Here is a 22,190-nt window from a genome sequence, read left to right on the forward strand (position 1 = left end):
AAATGATGATTGGTTCAAGGCTAATATCACTGATGGAAACTGCCATTAAAGCAAAGCAGTCTAACCTCAAATCACAAGAGAAATCTGAGTAAAAAGGCTTAAGTAACTTTATGTAATTGTAAGCATTTCTAAAGGGGTTTTTTCCCTACCCCCTTTAATACAAATTGTAGTGATGAGTCGTATATTAAGTCATCACAGGTAGCTCCTGCCCCAGAGTCAGGAACACCAGTAGGTCCCAGCCTAGAGTCAGGAATACGGTACAATTACAGGGTTGATTAGTTCATTACTTACTTTAAGTGATTTTGACTCCAGTCGACCAAAAAAAAGTTTAAACTTGTGATTAACCGGTCTTTGAAGCACCTTCAGTTCCTGTGACACTGAACACCAGCTGTTACTTAATCTCCTTGTAACCGAGAGTGAAGCTGCTCTCCCAAAATACACCTGTCATCTTCCTCAGTCGCAGCCACATTTCAGTAATATTCTCGCACAACAAGGAAACACGGTTACTGGTCATCATAGTCAAATCACAAAATAAACAGCCATCCAGGTGCGTGGTTGCCCATCCCACGAGTAATGTGTACTCTCAGTAGCTAATAGCTCAGCTTACACAGCAGTCAGAAGGATGTCGCACAAAACACGGACCAGCGTCCGGGTAGAATCTCTCAGCTGTGACCTGAATGCAGTGGGGCATCCTCTCACACTATGCAAGTGAATCTGCTTCGATACGTCAACAGGCCAAAATGTTACAAGCCAAATGCGCTTGGAAATGCGAAATACTTTAAAGCAAGAGAATCTTACTTTAGATAACGAGTAAAACAGATCAAAGACAAAGTACGCCCCTTCATGTCGATAGTTTGAAACCTCCCTAGGGCCCCCCAGACAACAGCTTTGATGGAGTCAGGTGATAAGCATTCAGCCTGAAAAAGGATGAACAGCCAATGTGTCCTCCTCTATTTGTGAATTCGAGTGCTGCCGCCTTTCAGTTAGGTACAAACTGAAATCCTTTGCCAGTGCCTCCAGAGTAAACTAGACAGGCCAGCAGAATTCAGAATTAGGAAGTATTAAAACAACCCAATTAATCTTCTCATGAACGAGCTATATTTCATAGTTTTTATTTTAAGATTTGAGGATAGAATAATTATCCTACAAAAACAATTTCAGTACAAAATTAGAATTTTACACAACAGGATATGGAAACCTAAATCACACGTCATACTGCAAACAAGATAAGGTACGGAACCGGTCTGTTTCCCAACAAAACAATGGTAACTACACTTTTAAAAGTTTTTATTTGCCTGTAAAATGTTCTGGAATAGCCCAAGGTCTTGAGAAGTGTTGTATAATTGCAAATGCTAGCATTTCTCCCCTTTATTCTTCCATTCAAACTGTAAACTGAATGATGCTATGATTCACAGTAGACAACTGAAATAGCTTTCTGCAATATCTTGTTGATTATCAGTTGCTGCTCCCCGGAATACCACCCAGATTACGTAAAGGGACACGTTTCATTCCTTTGATGCTGACATTTCCCCAGTCTCTTGGAATGGTTAAAACTGCTATATGGAATTACAAGGGGCAAGAAGTGTCCTAAAATGTTGAGTCTGGAGACTTTAAGTGAGACTTAACAAATGTGGCAGCTAAGACTGCTTCATGTTTCAATTCTATCCTTAAGGGCAGTGTTTCTGGAAATAATAGTCAAAAACCAGTACTGTGGAATTCCAATCTCCAAGAGCACAGCAATATTATTGGCAGATGTTTGCTAACTGAGTCATGAATGGTAGACTTAATTATTAAGTACCCATGGAACGAGCCCAAAATCTCAAAAAACCTCAAATGAGGCACACTGCCCCTACCTGTTGCTCTTCTGGGCTCTAGTAATGATCCTTGCAGTACCCCAATAGTTTTAAATTTATTCACAGCATGTGACAGTCTTCTGGCTAGGCCAGCATTTACTGCCCCGAATTGCCTAGAGGCCAGTTGAGAGTCACATGTAGGCCAGACCAGGTAAGGATGGCAGATTTCCTTGCCTAAACAATGTTGGTGAACCAGTGGGTTTTCCTCCCACCAACTGGCAATGGCTTCGTGGTCATCATTAGATTCTTTATTGAATTGAAATTTTACAATCTGCCATGGCAGGATTTGGGCCCAGGTTCCCAAAACATTAGTCGAATTTCTGGATTATTAGTCTAGCAATAATACCAGTAAGCCATAGCCTCCCCAATAAGTCACAGCATTACAACCAATGACTCAATAATTCTTATTCTGTTCTCTGTCCATTACACAATTGTCAATCCATGCCAAAGTTTTACACCAAACCCCATTTGCTTTAAAATTTAAAAAAGTGAATGCTGGAGATTTGAAACAAAAACAGAAATTGCTGGAGAAATTCAGCAGCTCTGGCAAGTCTGTAAGAAGAAAGCAAAGTAAAATTTTGAGTTTGACGACTGTTCATCAGAACCTGTGTGCTTTAATTATGCTTATTAATCTATGTGAGTCTTCATCAAAAGCCTTTTGAAAATCCATATATGCCACAATCTGAGTTTGGACCTATTTCTGTATTCTGTTAGTTATGTTCTAAACATGGTTTCCAAACTTGATCTTCCTCTCATAAATCCATGTTGACTGTCCAGTCTGACCATTATTTTCTAAGCGTTCAATTATCACGTTCTTTTTAAGAAATTCTGACTTTATTAGCCTGAAATCAGAAGAATAATGTAAATATAGGACTAGAATTTATGCACTCCACTGAGGGTACTTTCAGCAAGGGCACTGAGATGGATCAGGTGGCTAGCCTATTACCTTCCAACCCACAACTGAGCTTACGCTATGATTCATTAAGTGGGCAGGCATCAAAATTGCCCATCTAATCCTAGGGATTGCCCATCTTTGGGATATATAATTAACTGAACAATTGAAAACAACAAGTACTTGTTAGAGGAGTTTCAGCCTTCTCTATTCTGTTGTAACTTTTATTAAATGATAATGGCACAAATTTTGCAATCTAATTAAAATTGGTCCAGTTGGCAAATCATACTGAATTTGGAATGACAACAGTGTTTGTCAAACCAGTGCAAAACATCACACAATGACCAGAGGAAATGGAGCTTCTCTAAGTACAGGTTGACAGAACTGCTGAAAAATCAGTAAAGTGCAAAGACAGGCCATTCCACCTGATATGTCTGCACCAGCTCTTGAAATGAGCATCATGCCTACTGCCATTTTCCTACCTTCTCCCTGTAATTCTGCATATTCTTCCTTTTCAGAAAAACTTCTAACTCCTTTCTGAATACCTCTGTTGGATTCTTCTCCTCCTCCTCCACACTCCAGACAGTGAATTCCAGAGCCTAAAACACTTGCTGCAAGAAGACGTTGTCACTCCAGGCAATGCGTTCCAGAGCCTAATATCATATCATTTTTTTCTAAAAATTACTTCAAACCTATGCCCACACTTTCTCATTTATTTCACATGCAGGATTTTTTTCTCTCAATTTCCTTTGTTCAGCTGTCCCATGATTTTGAGTACTTCAAATCAGATCTCCTCCCTTCTCCAATGAGAACAATTCCAGTTTTTACATACCATCTTCATTCTTGACGTTCCTCATCCCCAAAACCATTCTTATAAACCTCTTCTGCATTCTTTCAAATGTCTTCACATCCTTACTAAAATACGGTGCTCTGAACTGGATGTAATGCCGGAGGTGGAGAAGACATAGAACATAGAACAATACAGCGCAGAACAGGCCCTTCGGCCCTCCACGTTACACCGACCTGTGAACCAATCTAAGCCCCTCCCTCCACACGATCCCATTATTATCCATATGCTTATCCAAGGAAAGACCGAATATCTTCTTTGGTTATACAGTCATAGTTGAACAATACAGAAACAGACCCCTTCATCCAACCAGTTTGCACAACCAGCTATCCTAAACTTATCTAGTTTCTTTGCTAGCATTTGACCCAAATTGCTCTATACGTACCCATCCAGGTGCCTTTTAAAGGTTGTTAATTGTACCAGCCTCCACCACTTTCTCTGACAGCTCGTTCCATACATACACCACTCTCTGTATGGAGAAGCTGCCTCTCAGGTCCCTTTTAAATCTTTCCTCTCTCAACTTAAACCTATGCCCTCTGGTTTTAGATTCTGCTACCCTGGGGAGAAAGACTTTGACTATTTACCCTATCCATGCCCCTCATGATTTTAGAAACCTCTGTAAAGTTACCCCTCAGCCTCCGACACTCCAGGGAAAATAGCCCCAGTCTATTCAGCCTCTCCCTGTAGCTCAAACTTCCCAATCTCAGCATCATCATTGTAAATCTTTTCTGAACCCTTTCAAGTTTAACAACATCTATTCAATAGTAGGGAAGACATAATTGAATGCAATATTCTAAAAGTACCATCGCCAATGTCCTGCACAGCTGCAATATGACCTGTGCCCTTGTTAATAAAGCCTAGAATACTGGAAGCTTTATTAGCTGCTATCTCAACCTGTTCTAACACCTCTAATGAATTCTGACTTTATACAAAAAGTTAATGTTAAAAGCCATCCTGACCACATCTGTTTTGAGATCTTTGAGATTAAGGATATAAGTACACTATTAGACATGTTCAGAAGTCTTATTTTATTAAGAGACTACTGGTAACCAGTATAACTGAAAGAATGTACAGCACAATTAAAGACAAATTATTTAATATTGATTTACTCAGATGGTGAATTATTACTAATTCAAAATGCTTATTTCAAAAAATCTACTTTTATTCATCAAATTACACAGTTACCACTCAAATATATCAAGGAATATTTTATAAAGCAATTTTTAAGTCACTCCAAAAACACTGTCTAATTGCGTTGGTTTACAGGAGATTTGAGTTTTTGGCAAGATGGAAATTCATTTGAGCAGAATCTTGAGGAAAACGCTTTTTAAAACTAGCACAATTTTGGGTGCACTTCATGCCCAATCAAGTTTGCATCCTAAATAGAAATGTTACTGCCTAAATTTATAATCCAGTCATGCAATAATACAGGCCAGCTGTTACGACAATGTTGTAATTCAACAAGTGGCCTATAATGGACAATTCTGGTCACCCTTCTATAGAAAGAAAGTTGTTAAGCTTGAGAGTGCACAAAAAAGATTTATAAGGATGTTGCCAGGTCAGGAAGGTTTGAGTTAAAGGGAGAGGCTGAATAGGCCTAGCCTTTTAATCCCCCCAGAGCATCAGAGGCCGAGGGACGGCCTTACAGGAGTTTGATTTTGTCTTGATTTGATTTATTGTTGTCACACGTACCAAGAAACATTGAAGAGTGTTGTTTTGCATGCTTCTAGGCAAACTGTACCATACAAAGTGCATCAGGTAGCAGAACTCAGTGCAGAATGCAATGTTACAGCTGCACAAAAAGAGAACAAGACATCAGTGTTAAAATTGGACAGGTCCTTTCAAAAGTCTGATAAAAGCAGGAAAGAAGCTGTTCTTAAATCTGTTCATATGTGTATTCAAACATTTATATCTTCTGCCTGACAGAAGAGGGTGGAAGAGAGTATAACCAGGCTGGGAAGGGATTTTGATTACCTTGGTTGCTTTCCCAAGGCAGAGGGAAGTAGAGATGGAGACAGTAGATGGAAGGCTGTTGTGTGTGATGGACTGAGCTAAATGGCCTCTTTCTATGTCATCTAGGGTTCTATGGTCCTGTTAAAGGATTTAATAGACGAAGTAGAAATAACTTTTTCTGAATAAGGGGCCATACCATTAGACTATTCACAGGTAACATCAAGAAAAACTCCTTTACACAAGGACAATGGAAGTTGCACTATCGTGAATAGGCCTGTTCAAGAGTCAGAGTCATACAGCACAGAACAGACCCTTCAGTCTAACCAGTCCATGCTGACCATAATCCCAAACTAAACTAGTCCCACCTGCCTGCACGTGGCCCCATCCCTCTAAACATTTCTTGTTCGTATACTTATCCAAATGTCTTTTAAACCTTGTAACTGTACCCACTTCCACCAATTCCTCTGAAGTATACCCTCCACATGAACTATTGTGTGAAAAATTTATCGCCATGTCTTTAAATCTTTCTGCTCGCACCTTAAAAAAAAACATGCCCCCTAGGTCTTGACATCTCCTAGATGAAACCAGATGAAGAAGAATCAAATCCGGCTTGAGAAGTTAATTCTGTTTCTCTCTCTGCAGATATTTCCAGAGCTGCTGAGCTTCTCTCGTATTTCCTGTGTTTGTTTCAGAATTTCAGCATTCATAATATTTTGCTTTTACATGTAAAAGCCATGATCTAAATTAATGGTGGAACAGGTTTAGGAGCTGAATGGCTTATCCCGTCCATATATACCTGGGAGAAGGAATTGGCTGTTCAAGCTGTTTTGTCCTAGATGGTGTCAAGCTTCTTGAGCATTGTTAGAGCTACACACATTTGGGCAAGTGCAGAGTTTTCCATCATTACTCCTAACTTGTGCCTTGTTGATTGTGGGCAGTGTGTTGGGAAGATGGAAGGTGTTATTTGCTGCAGAATGTCCAGCAGCTCTTGGGGCCAAGATATTTCTGTGGTTGGTGCAGTATAGTTCATGGTTAATGGTGACCCACAGAATGTTGATAGTGGAGGATTCAAGAATGGTGATGCCACTGAGTGTGATCATCTTCTGTAACATTCATTCTTGGAGATGGTCATTGCGTGACACTTAAATGGCAAGTGACATTTGCGCCACACATTAGCACAAGGCTAGATGTTGTCCCAGGCCTTGTTTCATTTGGACATGGACTGCTTCAGTATTAGATGGATGGTGAATAATGTAGAACGTTTTGCAATCATCAGTAAACATTCATTCTTCTGACCTCATGACAGAGGTGATTTACCTCTAACAATGACGACCATCTTCCGTTGTGTTAAGAATGACTCCAATCAGTCAGTGAAGAGGTACCGCCCCCAACCCTGATTCCTATTAACTCCAGTTTTCCTGGGGCTTCTTGATGCCATACTCAGTCAAATGCTCTCTTGTCATCAAGGGTAACCTATTTCACCTTGCCTCTGGTCATCAGCTCTTTTGTGCATATTTGGGCCAAGATTCCAATGAGGTCTGGAGCTAAATAGCCTGAGTAGAACCCAAAATAGTGTCCAAGAGTATGCTATTGCTCAGTAAGTGCCATTTGATAGCACTGTCAAAGACCTCTTCCCTCACTTTGCTAATGATTACAAGTAAATATACAGCATGATAATTGGCCAGGTTGGATTGGTTTGTTTTCGTGCAAGGACACATTCCAGCAATTCTCCACATTGCTGATAGATGCCAAACTTACATGTGTACTGGAACAACTTGTCTAGTTTTGGAGAACAAGTCATCATATATTCCAGTATATCTAGTGTCTTCGGCAGTTTCTTGACGTGTCATGCGGCGAATGTAAAAACATGAAGACTGTGTGATGCTAGAGCTCCCAGAAGGTGAGTGCAAATGCTTAAAGCCTTGTCATTTGCAATGATGTGTTGGGTTTTCCCCATCACTGAGAGTGGGGTTATTCATGAAGCCTCCTCCTATTGTTACAAGTTTAATTATCCACTACCATTCTTGACTGGATCTGGCAGGACGATACATCTGAGGTCTGATCCATTGATATTGTGGAATCACCTAGTCTTGTTCATTGCATGCTGAACCTACCATGTGGTATGTAAGTAGGCCTGTATTGTAGCATCATCAGGTTGACACTTCATTTTTATGTCTGTCAGTTGCTGCTTCTGACACTTTTTTTTCCCACTGACCCAAGATTGGTCCTCCACTTGATAGTTTAGTCGACAGAATTGTTGCATTCCAGCGCGACATTGCATTATAACAGGGACTATGGAAAAAGTGGGGTTAGATGCAGACCACCAAAAAATTCCACTCAAAAGCCTAATACAAAAGATTGCAGAGTTTGAATGAATGTTTAATTCATATTTAATAATGAAATAAAAGTAAATTTAAACATCTTACCTTGCAAATACGTGTGTCATGACGGCTTGATGGGGGAGGAGGTTGAGAGGTTACTCTGTTGTTAATGCAGGGGCCGAGAGTCATCATCACCACCACTATCTTCAGGTGCAGAGATAGTAGGAACTGCAGATGCTGGAGAGTCTGAGGTAACACGGTGTAGAGCTGGATGAACACAGCAGGCCAAGCAGCATCAGAGGAGCAGTAAGGCTGACATTTCTGAAGAAGGGTCTAGACCCGAAATGTCAGCCTTCGTGCTCCTCTGATGCTGCTTGGCCTGCTGCGTTCATTCAGCGCTACATCTTGTTACCTTCAGGTGCAGGTGTGTTTGCATGGTTAGGGCAAAAATCCAGAAGTGAATGGCTGTGGTTCATTGTCTTCTGACTGTTTCTTGGAGGTTGCCTTGAAAAAACAAGACTTCTAGTTTTTGTTGCTTTGCCCTTTTTCTTCTTTCAAGAAGCTGTTCATAGGGTGCCAAATAAGATCTTATTCCACAAACTGCTACCCTGCTGTGCTTTGTATTGTAATCGTTGTCCTCCAGAAGCTGTAACTGCTTCTCAATTTCCTTCAGGACAGAAGGCAAAACAGAAGTGGAAAGGTCTAGTAGTGCTGCATCCTGGACTTCTTCATCTTCATCTCTATCTCCCACTTACCCCTCAGCAACAAACTATTGTCTATCAGCTATAGAGAAGTCTTCACAGTGGGACCCAAGCAGCTCTTCAAATCCTCACTCTCTACTTCAAATCCAACTTGCTTTGCAAGATCAGCACAAAGTTCTTTGATTCTTAGGAGCTCCTCTGATGGCTCAAAGCCTTTAAAATCTTGGGAAAAGAAAATCTGGGAGAAGCTTCCACCAAACTGAATGCAAGCAGTCCTTATTGACATCAACCCAGGCCTCTACAATAATGTCAATTGATGCTAAAGTTCTTCCTAAATTGAAGAACACTGTCCTTATCCCATTCAGTGGCTGCACACAGCCTCTGAAACGTGTGCCTTAAATAACAAGCTTTAAAACCTGCTATTTCACCCTGATCCATGGGCTGAAGGAGAGAGTTGTGTTTGGGGGTAAAAACAGCACTTTGATGTTTTCAGAAAGCTCAAAAAAGGTGAAAGGATGGCCTGGCATATTATCCAATTTGAGGAGAAGCTTGAAATCCACAATTTATTTTCCCTGCAATACTCTGAGTACTGACAGAATTGCGTTATAGCCAATACAACTCCATATTTTAGAACTAGTGTTCCCCTGTTTGTCAGTCACATTATAGCCAATTTGTGTTATAGCAGAACTGTCTGTATTGATTATATGCTCTGAGACAAGCGCTACTTGTAAAAACCTCAAGAGAACTACAAGTGGAGTCGATGTGGATTTATTCATTATGGCCAATCAAATGGCAAACTTGAATTTAGAACCCAAACCTAACAAAATTCAGTGCGGCACGGTGGCTCAGTGATTAGCACTGTCATCTCACAGCGCAGCAGTTGGGACCCAGGTTTGATTCCACACTTGGGCAACTGTCTGTGTGGAGTTTGCACATTCTCCCCGTGTCTGCGAGGGTTTCCTCCGGGTGCTCTGGTTTCCTCCCACAGTCCAAAGGTGTGCAGGTTAGGTGGGTTGGCCATGCTAAATTGCCCCGTAGTATTCAGGGATGTGTAAATTAGGTGGGTTATAGGGGATGGTTCTGGGTGGGATGCTCTGAGGGTCAATGTGGACTTGTTGGGCTGAAGAACCTGTTTCCACACTGTAGGGATTCTATGATTAAAATTTAGCAATTCAGTCAAGTCATAATGTAGAATTTTACCTCACAAGCACTCAAAGGATTATTTATCATCTTAGAAATAAGATTTATCAAAGTATCAGAAGTGTTTGTACCTTTTGCTTTCATAGCGCATTAACCCTCATTGAATTAGCAAGCACATCCTTTCTAAAAAAAACTGTCACAATCAAATGAGGAGTGGGAAAGTGTAAGGGAGACACTTCCTCCTTGTTAGATTGTACAGGTTTTGATTAAACAAATTAGCAAAAAGTATATTCGACTAGTTGAACCAGAATCTGTATTACATAACGTTAAGATTATCTAAAGGATAAAGGATAAAACATTAGGGGAATTTTGTTTACACCATGGACTGGTAGGAAAACAATAATTTGTATTTATATTGTGCTATAAGATAGAAAATCATCCAAAAGGTACTCCATAAACCTCAATTTTAAAAAAATGGATGCCAAGCCAAGAAAGAAAATGGCCAAACATTTAATCAATGTAGTGAGTTTCAAGCAGTTATCTGAAAGAGAAGGAAGATTAATAGGCAGATAGCTTGGGAAAGGAAATTCCAAAAAGTGTCACAGATGGCCTGTGCGAAATAAATGCAGAGGGCCAAAAAGTCAAATAAACAATCTCACTATTTCGTTGTCCATACTCAAGGAAGACTCTTGCATGAGCCCAAAAGAAATTAAAAGTGAACAACAGGAAATTCATTGTTTTCCTGTTTCTTTTGCTAATCTTCGCAGAAGGAAGAATGATCCCCAAGGGAGTGAGACAAGGAATCAGCACAAGCATCTTTAGAATAGCCAGTGCTAAATAGCATACCCCATTATGCATTCACTAATTCAGATATGTTAACACGGGCTAATACAAACATGATGTATCTCAGAAGAGTCAACATTGACTGATTCTCACCTCATAAAGGAGAACATATTGGAGTAGCAGCATGTTGGATGTTAAGAGTCACATCACATCTTGTTTGTGCATTTATATAATGATGTCCACAATAAGGTTCTCTAAAAAGAGTTAGTGCAGGAACCTTCCTCTGAAATTTTGATGTTAGATTGAGCAGTAGTTCTTGAAAGTTATCAGACATTGTCTTCACACACACAGCTGCATAGATATATTGGAGGAATAATCTTCTGAAGCCATACTGCTGACTAGGCACAATGTACTTGAACATCCACTGTGAAGGTGCCTAATAACAGGAGGCAATGATCTAAGTGGTGTTATTGTTGGACTTCTAATCCAGCAACTAAGTTAATGTTCTGGGGGTCAACTTCAAATCTTGGCATGGCAGATGGTGGAATCTGAATTCAATAAACATCTGGAATTAAAGGATCTAATGACGACCTTGAATCCATTGTTGCTTGTCAGGAAAAACCCGTCTGGTTCACTCACGTCCTCTAAAGGAAAGCAACAGTCATCCTTACTTGCTCTAGCCCACGTATGACTCTAGATCCAGCCATTTGGTCGACACTTAATTGCCCTCAGGGCAATTAGAGATGGGCAATAAATGCTGGCCGAGCCTGTGATGCCTTCTTCCTGTGAATGAATATTAAAAAATGGCCAGACTTGCCTGTTGTCCATCCTCCTGTTCCACTCACAAGTAAATGATTGAAAGGAGAATCTGCAGGGAGAAAAAATATTCTGCAGCTTCCCTCTTAATTTTATAGATAAATTGTGAAGATTCAGTAGGTGTGTGTCACATCAAGATCGTGAAATGGCCCACATCTACATCATTAACCCTAACATGATAACAATGGGTTCCTTTACTGTACGTATACATTGCAGTATCTCTGAAGGAGAAAACAAGAGTTAAATTTTGGGTCCAGTGACCCTTCCTCAGAACATTCTGAGGAAGGGTCACTGGACCGAAAATGTTAACTCTGTTTTCTCCTTCACAGGTGCTGCCAAACCTGAGCTTTTCCAGCATCTTTATTTTTGTTCCTGATTTCAGCATCCGCAATTCTTTCGGTTTTTATACATTGCAGCGATGGCTTACATAACCTGAAAAAATTCTCTATTTAGACACATAAATTATTGCACTAAACTCGGTTTATACTTACTAACATGTTCTGCTGTGACTATGCTTGCAATGAATTAAATCTCTATATCCACACAAGGTACAATCAATTAACACTTTATATATAGATGCGGGTTCTACACCCAGGAAGCAGTCTCAACAGCATTCCCTTTGTTTCTCAAAGAGCACATGACCTGATTAGTGATACATAAAATAATGTCATGTTCAAACCTAAAATCAAAATATAACCAATAAATAAGGATGTAACTCAAACCTGAATACAATACATATTGCCTTCAGTATCTCCATGTAGTTTCAGAGTATCTGTTTCCCTTGCAGTAATACTGGTTTCCTATGACATTTAAATATAAACTATTCTCTTTAGTATTTGTTCTTTATCTTTTAAAAACCACAATTAAATTGAAGTGTATGAGGAGGAAAATTACAAATCTTATCATGTTCCTGTATCAGAAAATGTTCATGTTCCAAAGCCAAAAGACCTAGTAGTGGTCTCCAGCTTTGGTGAAATATGTCTGCTAAAGCTAAGAAACAGTTTGGTTGGTTTTAAAGGTATAGGCAGAACTGTAATGTATTTCCAACATTTTGTTGCTTTAGGAGCTCAACTGATTTTATACAGAGGAGGCCGATTGCACAACCTACGCTAAATCATGATCCGAGTCTACAAATTAAAAGCAGACCTTTGCAAAACCTTCCTACTCATTCCATCATTACTGCATTTCTTGGTTTAATCACGATCCACAAAATGTCACCATCAACTGATACATTGGTGAAATTTTCATTTCTTGATGCTGTATGGATGCGTCCTAATAATGGGAGCGGTGGGTTGTGATTTCTCACACAGTGAAACTCTTCTTGACTTATTGCAAATTCATTGCTGTAAAAAGTCAAACTTATGGGTGGAAATTTCTTATGTCTACTCAGCTCTTTGGTGTTCCAATACCCAGGTGTCATACTTGAAAGGCAGTTGCACAGCATCCACTCTCTGCAACTCTGGAACATCACTCAAACTGTGCCCACCCACTCTTGGAGATGTCAGAACAGGCACCAAGGCTTAATGATGCCTCTATGGTGGTTGTCCTGAAGGCTGTTTTTTTTGGTGGGGGTGGGGTGTGAGGAGGAAAGTTATTTTCCCTGTGGATGGCAACAAGAGGCCATCCTGACTGACAAAGGCAGCCTAGACAGGAGAGGTCAGCATCCGTGGGTGGGTCAAGAGAACTACACTTAAGTACTGCAAGAACATCAATGATGTTCTGCACTGTCAGCTGTGTACCACTGTCCACACAATGCTGCATGCTTCAATGTGTGAATTAGCCACTGTAGAGACTGTCACACAGGAGGTTGGAGGCATCTCCATGAAATGTTTCATGGTCAGTCCATGTCGGTCACTTCACTGCAGCTGCATATGTAGCACTGATAACATAGTGCTACTACCCCTCATACATCTGCCATGGTTCATACTTCAAGGAAGATACAACACTGAACAGCCTACATGCCATCAGAATGGAATATGCTGCACATCTGATAGCTCTTCACCAAACACTTGCGCTGGACAAGGACACAACCATAACAGATGGTCTTGTTTGTTGAGCCTCCTTCAAGTTTAGCCTCACTTCCCAGATTTGCTGGTGTCAGCCAATGTGGCTGTCTTCCTGACAAGCTTATTGGCCTTAAAGGGCTTCACCTTGCACTCTAAGCATTTAACAAAAAGCCTGGGAGCAGAGACACTGAAGTTGCCAAAGAACTGAAGACATTTGCACTCACCTGAGATTGAAGAAAAATGTCTACTCCATCAGGTACACACCACATAAATATTGGACTTATAAACACATGCCTTTAAATTAACAAGATTGCACCCTGAATATAATTCTAGTGGGCTAGGGAGAAAGTAAGTATTCAGGACATGTCAATTAATGTTTCACAGACAATTCCTACAAAAATTCTGAAAACTTGACAGCAACATTTTAATCTGTTGTCCAAATTTTAAAACATTGCCACCCGATCTCAGTATGCTGTCAATTCTAATTTGTCTTAATTCAACTAATTAAAATAGTAGAATATATTTTCAAAATAGTGGTAGCACTTTACCCTATGAACAAGTGATTGTTATGGAAACATACCGGATTGAGTCAGAGAGATTTTGCAGCACAGAAAATAGCCCGTTAGCCCATTATGCCAACACTGGTAATCAATTTATTCTCAGCAGATTTTCCAACACAGTATTCCCTCTCTGCTTACGCCACGCCAACCCATGGTCAACAGTGACAGCACAGTGCTAGTATTGTAGCCAAGTCAAAGTTGCTATAGTTCCATAGGGCCACAAAGTGCTCTTGTATTGGAGTGAGGCACACTCTGCTGCTAGTGCATTTATTTGAGAGTCACCAACTCAGAAAAGGAGTGACATTTAAGAAGCTAGGGCCTTCACGGTGACTTGTCAATGAGTATTGAACTCACATGTTAGATATGAAAACTACAAACCTGTCATCCAGCCAACTGAAATATCAGAGTAGTTATACGGTATTGACTCTGGTTGGAGTGTTGGCATAATGGGCTGAAGGGCTATTTTCTGTGCTGCAGAATCTCTCTGACTCAATCCAGTATGTTTTCTTAACAATCACTTATTCATAGGGTTGAGTGCTACCACTATTTTGAAAATATATTCTACTATTTTAATTAGTTGAATTAAGACAAATTAGAATTGACAGCATACTGAGATCGGGTGGCAATGTTTTAAAATTTGGACAACAGATTAAAATGTTGCTGCTATTTTCCAATAAACAGCTCCTGGGAAACTGACTTTTGCCTAGTATCCACCCTTCTTAAAGTTGCAGGCAGGCACTCAAAATACCACGCAGTATTTATTAAGTAGTTATATCTTGGAAAAATCTTGAACTGATCTGTGTACTAATGTTAAAACATATTTCAGTTTAAGACTGTACCAGACCTACTAGTCTTCATGAAACATGCACTGCATTAAAAAAATAACATTTAGGATCCAGTTTTCCATTTATCATTGTAGGGGTTAAGGATAGTCTCTGTTGGATATTGCTTCGATTATATCACCAACAGCAATGACACAGAAAATAGCCATTGCAAGAATAACAGTGTTATTGGAATTACGAGAGGGGCTGAGAAATCAAAGGCAAACAGCAGCTAACATTAATTTGTATAAATGTTATATCATTTGAATGAAGAGCTCACCAGACCATCTCCCTTTTTGATACGTCTTCGTGTTTGCTTTGGAGGTGAACTGAGCACTGCTGAAGTCAGGTTTTAAAGAATGAGATCGATTAGTGTGGAGATCTTGTCGTAAGGTTTGTGTTCTTCCTTCACTCTTACAGAGATTTTCATGCATCAGACTAAGAAATTTTCCATAATCTTGAATTCTTCATTAAATGATTTCCATCTGTCACAAAAGACCGGCTTGCAGAAGCAATCATCTACTGAGATAATCCGAATACAGGAGAGCTTTCAAGGGCAAATCTGTAATCGAAAATAAGTACAGTAACTCTTAGATCACCAGTGCGATTACTGCAAATCTCTTTGCTGGAAACAAATTGCATTGTGCAGAGCCGATAACCATTATTCCTTTTTATCAGTCAGTGGAGGCGGCTGCTTTTGCGCTACTTACATTTTGTGCTAAATGCAGCACTTCTAAGCATATGACACAGCAAGAATTCTTAATAGTTTGCAGCATGTAGTAGCAGAGTTCACCAAATCCATTTACAGAATCAGTTTCTTCATAAAGTTTGTCACGTGAAAAAAAATCAGCTTCATTTTCCTGTCTCTTAGCGAATAGAAATAACGTGCTTTCTTCAAATACTCTCTCAATGAGTTTACCAACAGAAACTATGGAACTCAGTAAGATAAAAGGACTGCATATTTAGTAGATTATATAAAAGTGTTTCTTGAGTTACTAAGATATAAATCGAGCGAGAGCATTTAATGAACAGATAAGCAATAGATAATTTGCAGCACAGAGTAATGCTCCCAACTGAGGACATGTTTACCAGCACTTGTGCATCATGAAATGTTTTTGCGTTGATTAGGATTTCCACTTACCATGACCCACTGGTGCTGCAGTGTCTAATAGTATACAGAAATGTTATGCCTCTAGAGGCCAGTCATTTAATGGACTGCTCAAATCAGCGCTGAGATATGCTGCTGTATGTTGCTGACTCATGTTCTACCGTCCTTTACTTGCTGTAAAAAAAATGTTAAAAACACCAGCAAGTTGGGACACATCAATAACACACAAATCTTTCAATACATTGAGAAGCTTTTCGTTTTCCAGTTTATAAAATCGCACCTTCTGGTTTCTTTCTGCTTGGAACTTGTCAAGGGGTCTGTCTGGTCATCAAAATAAACTTCAACACTAAAGAGGAGGCAGGAAGGAAGGAACCACAAAGTCTCACCGTGTTGTTTTAGACTTGCACAGAGAAGCTAATCAGTCTTAGGAATGGCTGTTTACATAAAGATTATTAGCTAGACATATAGCAGTACATTTCCTACTGAATCACATTCACATTATTGAGAGATATGTAGAAATCACATTCCTGGAAAGGTTCAGGCTTTTAATTAGTCCATCTTGTGACACCAATTACTAGAGGAAGTTTATAACAACATAATCCCATTGCACGCTTCAACATTATTTATTTAATTTCAGATGTTCAGCATCCAAATAACAGATGTTGATTTCCAAGAAGAGTTTCCCAGGCAACCCTTCTGTAATTGAGCGCACTGTGCATAATACAGTTAGCAACAACTCTGCAGGTCAAGGTCAAAAACCAATTTCTCCTAGACTAACAGTATAGATACCACAGCTTCAACAGCATATCAGATAGACCAACTAGTGATCATAGAGATATGAAAATGACTGCACAGAGACAGGTCCTGCATGCTTATGATAATGATCTCTTTCACTCAATCAATTTCATCTAATTTCAATTTCCTCAATTCTTCTGCATTTTCTCCTGTAACAAAGTGATCCAATCTACTCATTAATAATATTACATCTGAATGCATTTATTGTCTGCATCATTGTTCTTATCCTTTTGTCACAATTTTCAATGTTTCCACATTTTAAACTCTTCTTATTTACAATGTGCTTTGTTTATGTCAATTTGTCATCATTTGTATTTCTATAATTAGACCACTGGGTGGGCTTGGTAAACCAAATTCCTGAACTGTTTTTGCCATTCAGACACTGAGCAGGAATTTGGCTTTTGGGTTAGCACCCTGATTTGGAGGCAAGTGGAAGTCACCCTGCTCATTGTATCACCTGATGGTAGATTTTTCAGAATTTCCTAATTAATGGTCAGAAGACAGGCCAGTCTTTCAATTGCAGTGCTGTATCAAAACTGGATGGTTAGTAGGAGCCACTCCAGCTCAGAAGCATCTATCTCCCCAGTGAAGGTCCACTATTTCTATATTATGGGAAGCAAGAATGATTGTTCCAAGCAAAGGTCACCAGCAGATACTAGCCCAACTCTACCAGGATCATGCACGCTTTCCAAAATGAAGATGTTGGCGAGACGTTATGTCTGGTGGCCAGGATTGGATGCCAATGTAGCTGTGTCGGTGGGGCAGTGCCCAGAATGCAATCAAGGACAAAAATTACCACCAGCAGTTCCCCCACATTCATGGGAATGGCTGGTTAAACCCTGAATTTGGTTACACTTCAACCATGCCAGTCCTCTATATTTTTAGTCATTGTGGGTACCCATTCAAAGTGGCTGAACATGCATAGTGTTCATTCGCCAAACACGAGGACAATGATTGAAAAGTTGGGAGTATCTTTTGCAACACATGGACTTCAGGAAGTGTTGGTCACAGACAATGGTCCGTCATTTACCAGCAGGGTATTCGACTATTTCTTAAGCTCGAATGGCATTCAGTGTGTAAGGACAGCTCCATAGCATCCAACATCCGGTGGTCTGGCAGAAACAGCAGTCCAAACTTTAAAGGAGAATTTAAAGAAACAGCCGACAGTTTCACTCGATACCAAACTGTCCCAGTTCCTGTCTGATTATTGGATCACTCCTCACGCAACTACAGGGACAGCTCCAGCAGACCTACTAAGGGGGAAAAGACTCAGCTCCAGATTAAACCTGATCTTCCCAGGCCTGGGTGGGAGGATGAAACTGCATCAGAAATGCCAGTGCTGGGGACGAGATTTCTCGAAGTGAGAGAGGCAGTTTGCTTCTGGAGGGGAAGGCTGGTGTCAAAACCACAGGAATGGCCCTGTATGAGTAAGAGGCATGGTCAGTTCTTCCCTCTCACTGGGCCATTTCCCCAACATTTTTGGGACACTAGCTTTCACAAAAGGAGGACATAAATAAACTTGGTTTTATATTAAACTAAGTATTATATTAAGTAAAAACTGTGGCTACTGTAAATCTGGAACAAAAACAAAGTTTCTGTCCAGTCCTTATACACCTGTACTCCGCATGCAGATGGCCTCAAGGCCCTCCACTTCTTCCTGTCCCGCAGGCCCAACCAGTCCCCCTCCACTGACACCCTCATCTGCCTAGCTGAACTCGTCCTCACCCTCAAGAACTTCTCTTTCAATTCCTCCCACTTCCTACTGACAAAGGGGGTGGCCATGGGCACCCGCATGGGCCCCAGCTATGCCTGCCTCTTTGTAGGTTAAGTGAAGCAGTCCCTCTTCCGCACCTACACAGGCCCCAAACCCCACCTCTTCCTCTGTTACATTGATGACGGTATCGGCACCGCCTCTTGCTCCCCAGAGGAGCTCGAACAATTCATCCACTTCACCAACACCTTCCACCCCAGCCTTCAGTTCACCTGGGCCATCTCCAGCACATCCCTCACCTTCCTGCACCTCTCAGTCTCCATCTCAGGCAACCAGCTTGTAACTGATGTCCATTTCAAGCCCACCGACTCCCACAGCTACCTAGAATACACCTCCTCCCACCCACCCTCCTGCAAAAATTCCATCCCCTATTCCCAATTCCTCCGCCTCCGCCGCATCTGCTCCCACGATAAGGCATTCCACTCCCGCACATCCCAGATGTCCAAGTTCTTCAAGGACCGCAACTTTCCCCCCGCAGTGGTCGAGAACGCTCTTGACCACGTCTCCCGCATTTCCCGCAACACATCCCTCACACCCCGCCCCCACCATAACCGCCCTAAGAGGATCCCCCTCATTCTCACACACCACTCCACCAAACTCCAGAAACAACGCATCATCCTCCGACACTTCCGCCATCTACAATCCGACCCCACCACCCAAGACATTTTTCCATCCCCACCCTTGTCTGCTTTCTGGAGAGACCACTCTCTCCGTGACTCCCTTGTTCGCTCCACACTGCCCTCCAACCCCACCACACCCGGCACCTTCGCTTCTTCCTGTCCCTCATCATCTTATACACCTCTATCAAGTCACCTCTCATCCTTCTTCACTTCAGTGAGAAAAGCCGTAGGTCCCTCAACCTTTTACTCATAAGATCTGCCTTCCAGTCCATACAGCATCCTGGTAAATATCGTCTGCACCCTCTCTAAAGCTTCCACATCCATCCTATAATGAGGCAACCAGAACTGAACACAATATTCCAAGAGTGGTCTAGCCAGGATTTTATAGAGCTGCAGCATAACCGTGCACCTCTTAAACTCAATTCCCCAGCCAATGAAAGCCAAGATAAATTGGCATTGTAAGCAGCGTACAGGAAGTTCACTAGGTTAATCCCAAGTAAGGAGGAACTGTTGTACCAGAAAAGATTGAATAGGTTGGGCCTATACACTTTACAAGAATGAGGTGATCTTATTGAAACATTCAGGATTTTTAAGGGACTAGATAGGGTTGATGTGAAACAGTACAGAAGAGGGTAGAACCATAGGGCATAATCTCGAGTAAGGGGTCACCATTTAAGACAGAGATGAGGAAGAATTTCTTCACTCAGTGGGTAGTGAATCTGTGGAAATCTTAACTGCAGAGGGCTGAGATGTAGTATATTCAATGTTGAGATAGGTTTTTGATGAGAAAGGGAATCAAGGGTTATGGGGAAAAGACTGGAAAATGGAGTTCAGGATTATCATACCTGCCATGACCTCATTCAATAGCAGAGCATACTTGATGGGCTAAAAGGCCTATTTCTGCTCCCACCTCCTGTTGTCTGCCTCTGTTCAGATGAAATTCATCCAACAGTCTCCCCAAAAGTCAGTCTCAGTGTTCCAAACATCTCTAACCGTACCTTCTTTCCAGCCATACATTCATCTGTTTTATCGTTCTATTTCTGTACTTGTTTGTGCATGACTTTGGAAAAACCTCAGAGATTGCTACTTTCAAGACCCCGTTTGCTACTTTTTCGAATCTATCTCCCTAAATTCTGACTGGAGGACCACATCTAGCAGTTAGTACCAACACAAACCACAACCTCCAGCTGATCCTCCAAAACAGTGTCCTGCATTCACTCTGTCACATCCATGTCCCTGGCGTCAGGGAGGCAACATATGACCCTGGACTTGTGTCAACAGCTGCAGAAACAGCTATCTGTTACCCGAACTTACAAATACCCTGCCACTCTATTTCCTTTCCACCCATACAGCTGAGCCAAATGTAGTGCCATGTGTTCTTCTACAGGACTTCCGCAGCCATTGCCACTTTCTGCACATATGCTTGTCCTGGGCATGTGAAATGTCCACAGGATGCCATATCTAAAGCTTAATTTTGATCTCAATTGTTTGAATTTATTTGTCAAGAACAAGATATTGTATCAATTTTGAGGATGAAAGCAAGACAACTTATGTTCAGATGCCAGACTGAGCACACTCCATTATAAATGTTTCCAATTTATCTGTTCGAAATATTAGTAGACATCTCTGGAAGAAGTGGGACTTGAACACCAGACCTCAGTGTCAGGGATAGGGACATTACCACTGCACCAGAAGTTAGTTCCATGTAACAACCACCTAAGTTAATCTCCATGATCTTGCTTTCAATTCTCTTGGAGAAGACTGAAGATCTCCACTCTCCACATTTAAATTTGAACTCAGTAAAGCAGTGATGGAGTCAACAGCGAATACCAGAATTTTATTCAAATTTTTTTCAAGGATTCCTGGATAGCTGGTTTTCTTTCCATTGAGTGTTTTGTTCTCATCCTTTCATTTTACCAGAAAGGATTTTTTTTGCTCTTGACATTGAATTGGGCAGTTGGAAATAATTTCTTCCAATGATATTGAAATCCTTGGCAAGAACATAAAATTCTGTGCTTTTCCAAGTAATTTCCAACAGACCTTTGTGTATCCTATGAAAAAAGTCAAGTCAGAGAACTTCCAGAATGGCCAATCTTGGTTTTGTAGATCAATATGTTTATCCACAGCATTTAGATGTCTTCACTACTTTGGGTATTGTTTGAGAATGGAATTACTTAGAACATATTTCAGTTTTTCTTCGATGCAAAACTCACAAATTTAACCATGTTCTTTACCTGTTTTTGAGCTTTTGGAATTTTTTTACTAATCTCATTATAGTCAATGAAGCCAATTCTTTTGTTAATCTTTTGACTTCATCTTGAAGTTTCTGAACAGAAATGCTTACTGTATAGTTTCATGTTTTCCTTAAAGATATAAGTATAAGTTAATGCATCATATCTGCTTAATCTCAGCAAAAATCTGTTATCTTGGTCGCATCTTCACCCATCCTTCAGCATTTCGCAATGTTACCAATGGTTTATGGCTTGTTTCAAAGGCAAACTTTAGACCTAAAACATACTCTGAAAACTTCTCAGAAGCCAATGTAGTAGTCACTGCTTCCTCCTCCATTGTTATGTATATTTGGTCTGTTTGAGTCAAAGACCTGGACATATAGGTTGAACAATGCTGTTTTTGTCTTTACGGATCTGAAAAGGTACTACATCTGGTTATTGATGCAACTGCTTCTACGTATGTTGGTGATATTGATCATAATTGGCAAATTTGTCTGGTGAAATAAGCATCTCTTTAGTGCCCTTGAAAATTTGTTCACTTTCTTGTCAATATTGTGGGTTCACAAGTGACCAGTCTGGTCTGTAGTCTGTCTTATTTGAAATGCCTGTCAGACAGTAGCTTCCAGTGTTTGTGCCTCCTAGTGGAGGTCACATGACTCCAGGAGACCACAGAAGATATTTGTGCATGATTGCATTTCAATTTAGACATACCCCTTTTCACGAAAAAGTTAAAAATAAATTTGCATGCACTATTGTGATTATGATTTGCACACTCTACAAATTTTCAAACATTATCACATGTTTGATATTCTCATCAGTATTTCCATATGGGCTGCCCATGTACTCTTTAGATTGTGCTGGTCATTAAACAGTATATTTGTAGATATCGTCACTGGCTTTTCCTTTCAGTAAGGATCCTTCCCAGGGTGTGTTGTTCCGATGTCTTTTGTTGATGCAGTGGTACTTGTTGTT

The 22,190-nt window shown here is 40.6% G+C and overlaps 1 protein-coding gene across 4 annotated transcripts in view; it reads right to left on the bottom strand.

Annotated features, from left to right (window-relative positions):
- The window catches only part of mcf2la (mcf.2 cell line derived transforming sequence-like a), a 187,699-nt gene extending 172,348 nt beyond the window's left edge, over nt 1-15,351 (bottom strand). Inside the window, exons 1-2 of one of the 4 annotated variants that reach the window (XM_048541031.2) lie at nt 14,974-15,065; nt 10,644-11,273 (exon numbers count right to left, since the gene is read on the bottom strand). Coding sequence is in view for 2 of the 4 variants with exons in the window: in XM_059650444.1 (XP_059506427.1) it covers nt 14,974-15,127 (154 nt within the window). In the remaining 2 variants the exon portion in view is untranslated. Of the gene's footprint in view, nt 1-291; nt 911-10,643; nt 11,274-14,973 lie in introns of those variants that run through there. The other 3 variants (XM_059650444.1, XM_059650443.1, XM_048541029.2) reach the window with 3 other exon arrangements.
- Between the last annotated feature and the right edge of the window lie 6,839 nt (nt 15,352-22,190).

This window comes from Stegostoma tigrinum, chromosome 12, assembly GCF_030684315.1.
Source record: "Stegostoma tigrinum isolate sSteTig4 chromosome 12, sSteTig4.hap1, whole genome shotgun sequence".
Lineage (NCBI taxonomy): Eukaryota > Metazoa > Chordata > Chondrichthyes > Orectolobiformes > Stegostomatidae > Stegostoma > Stegostoma tigrinum.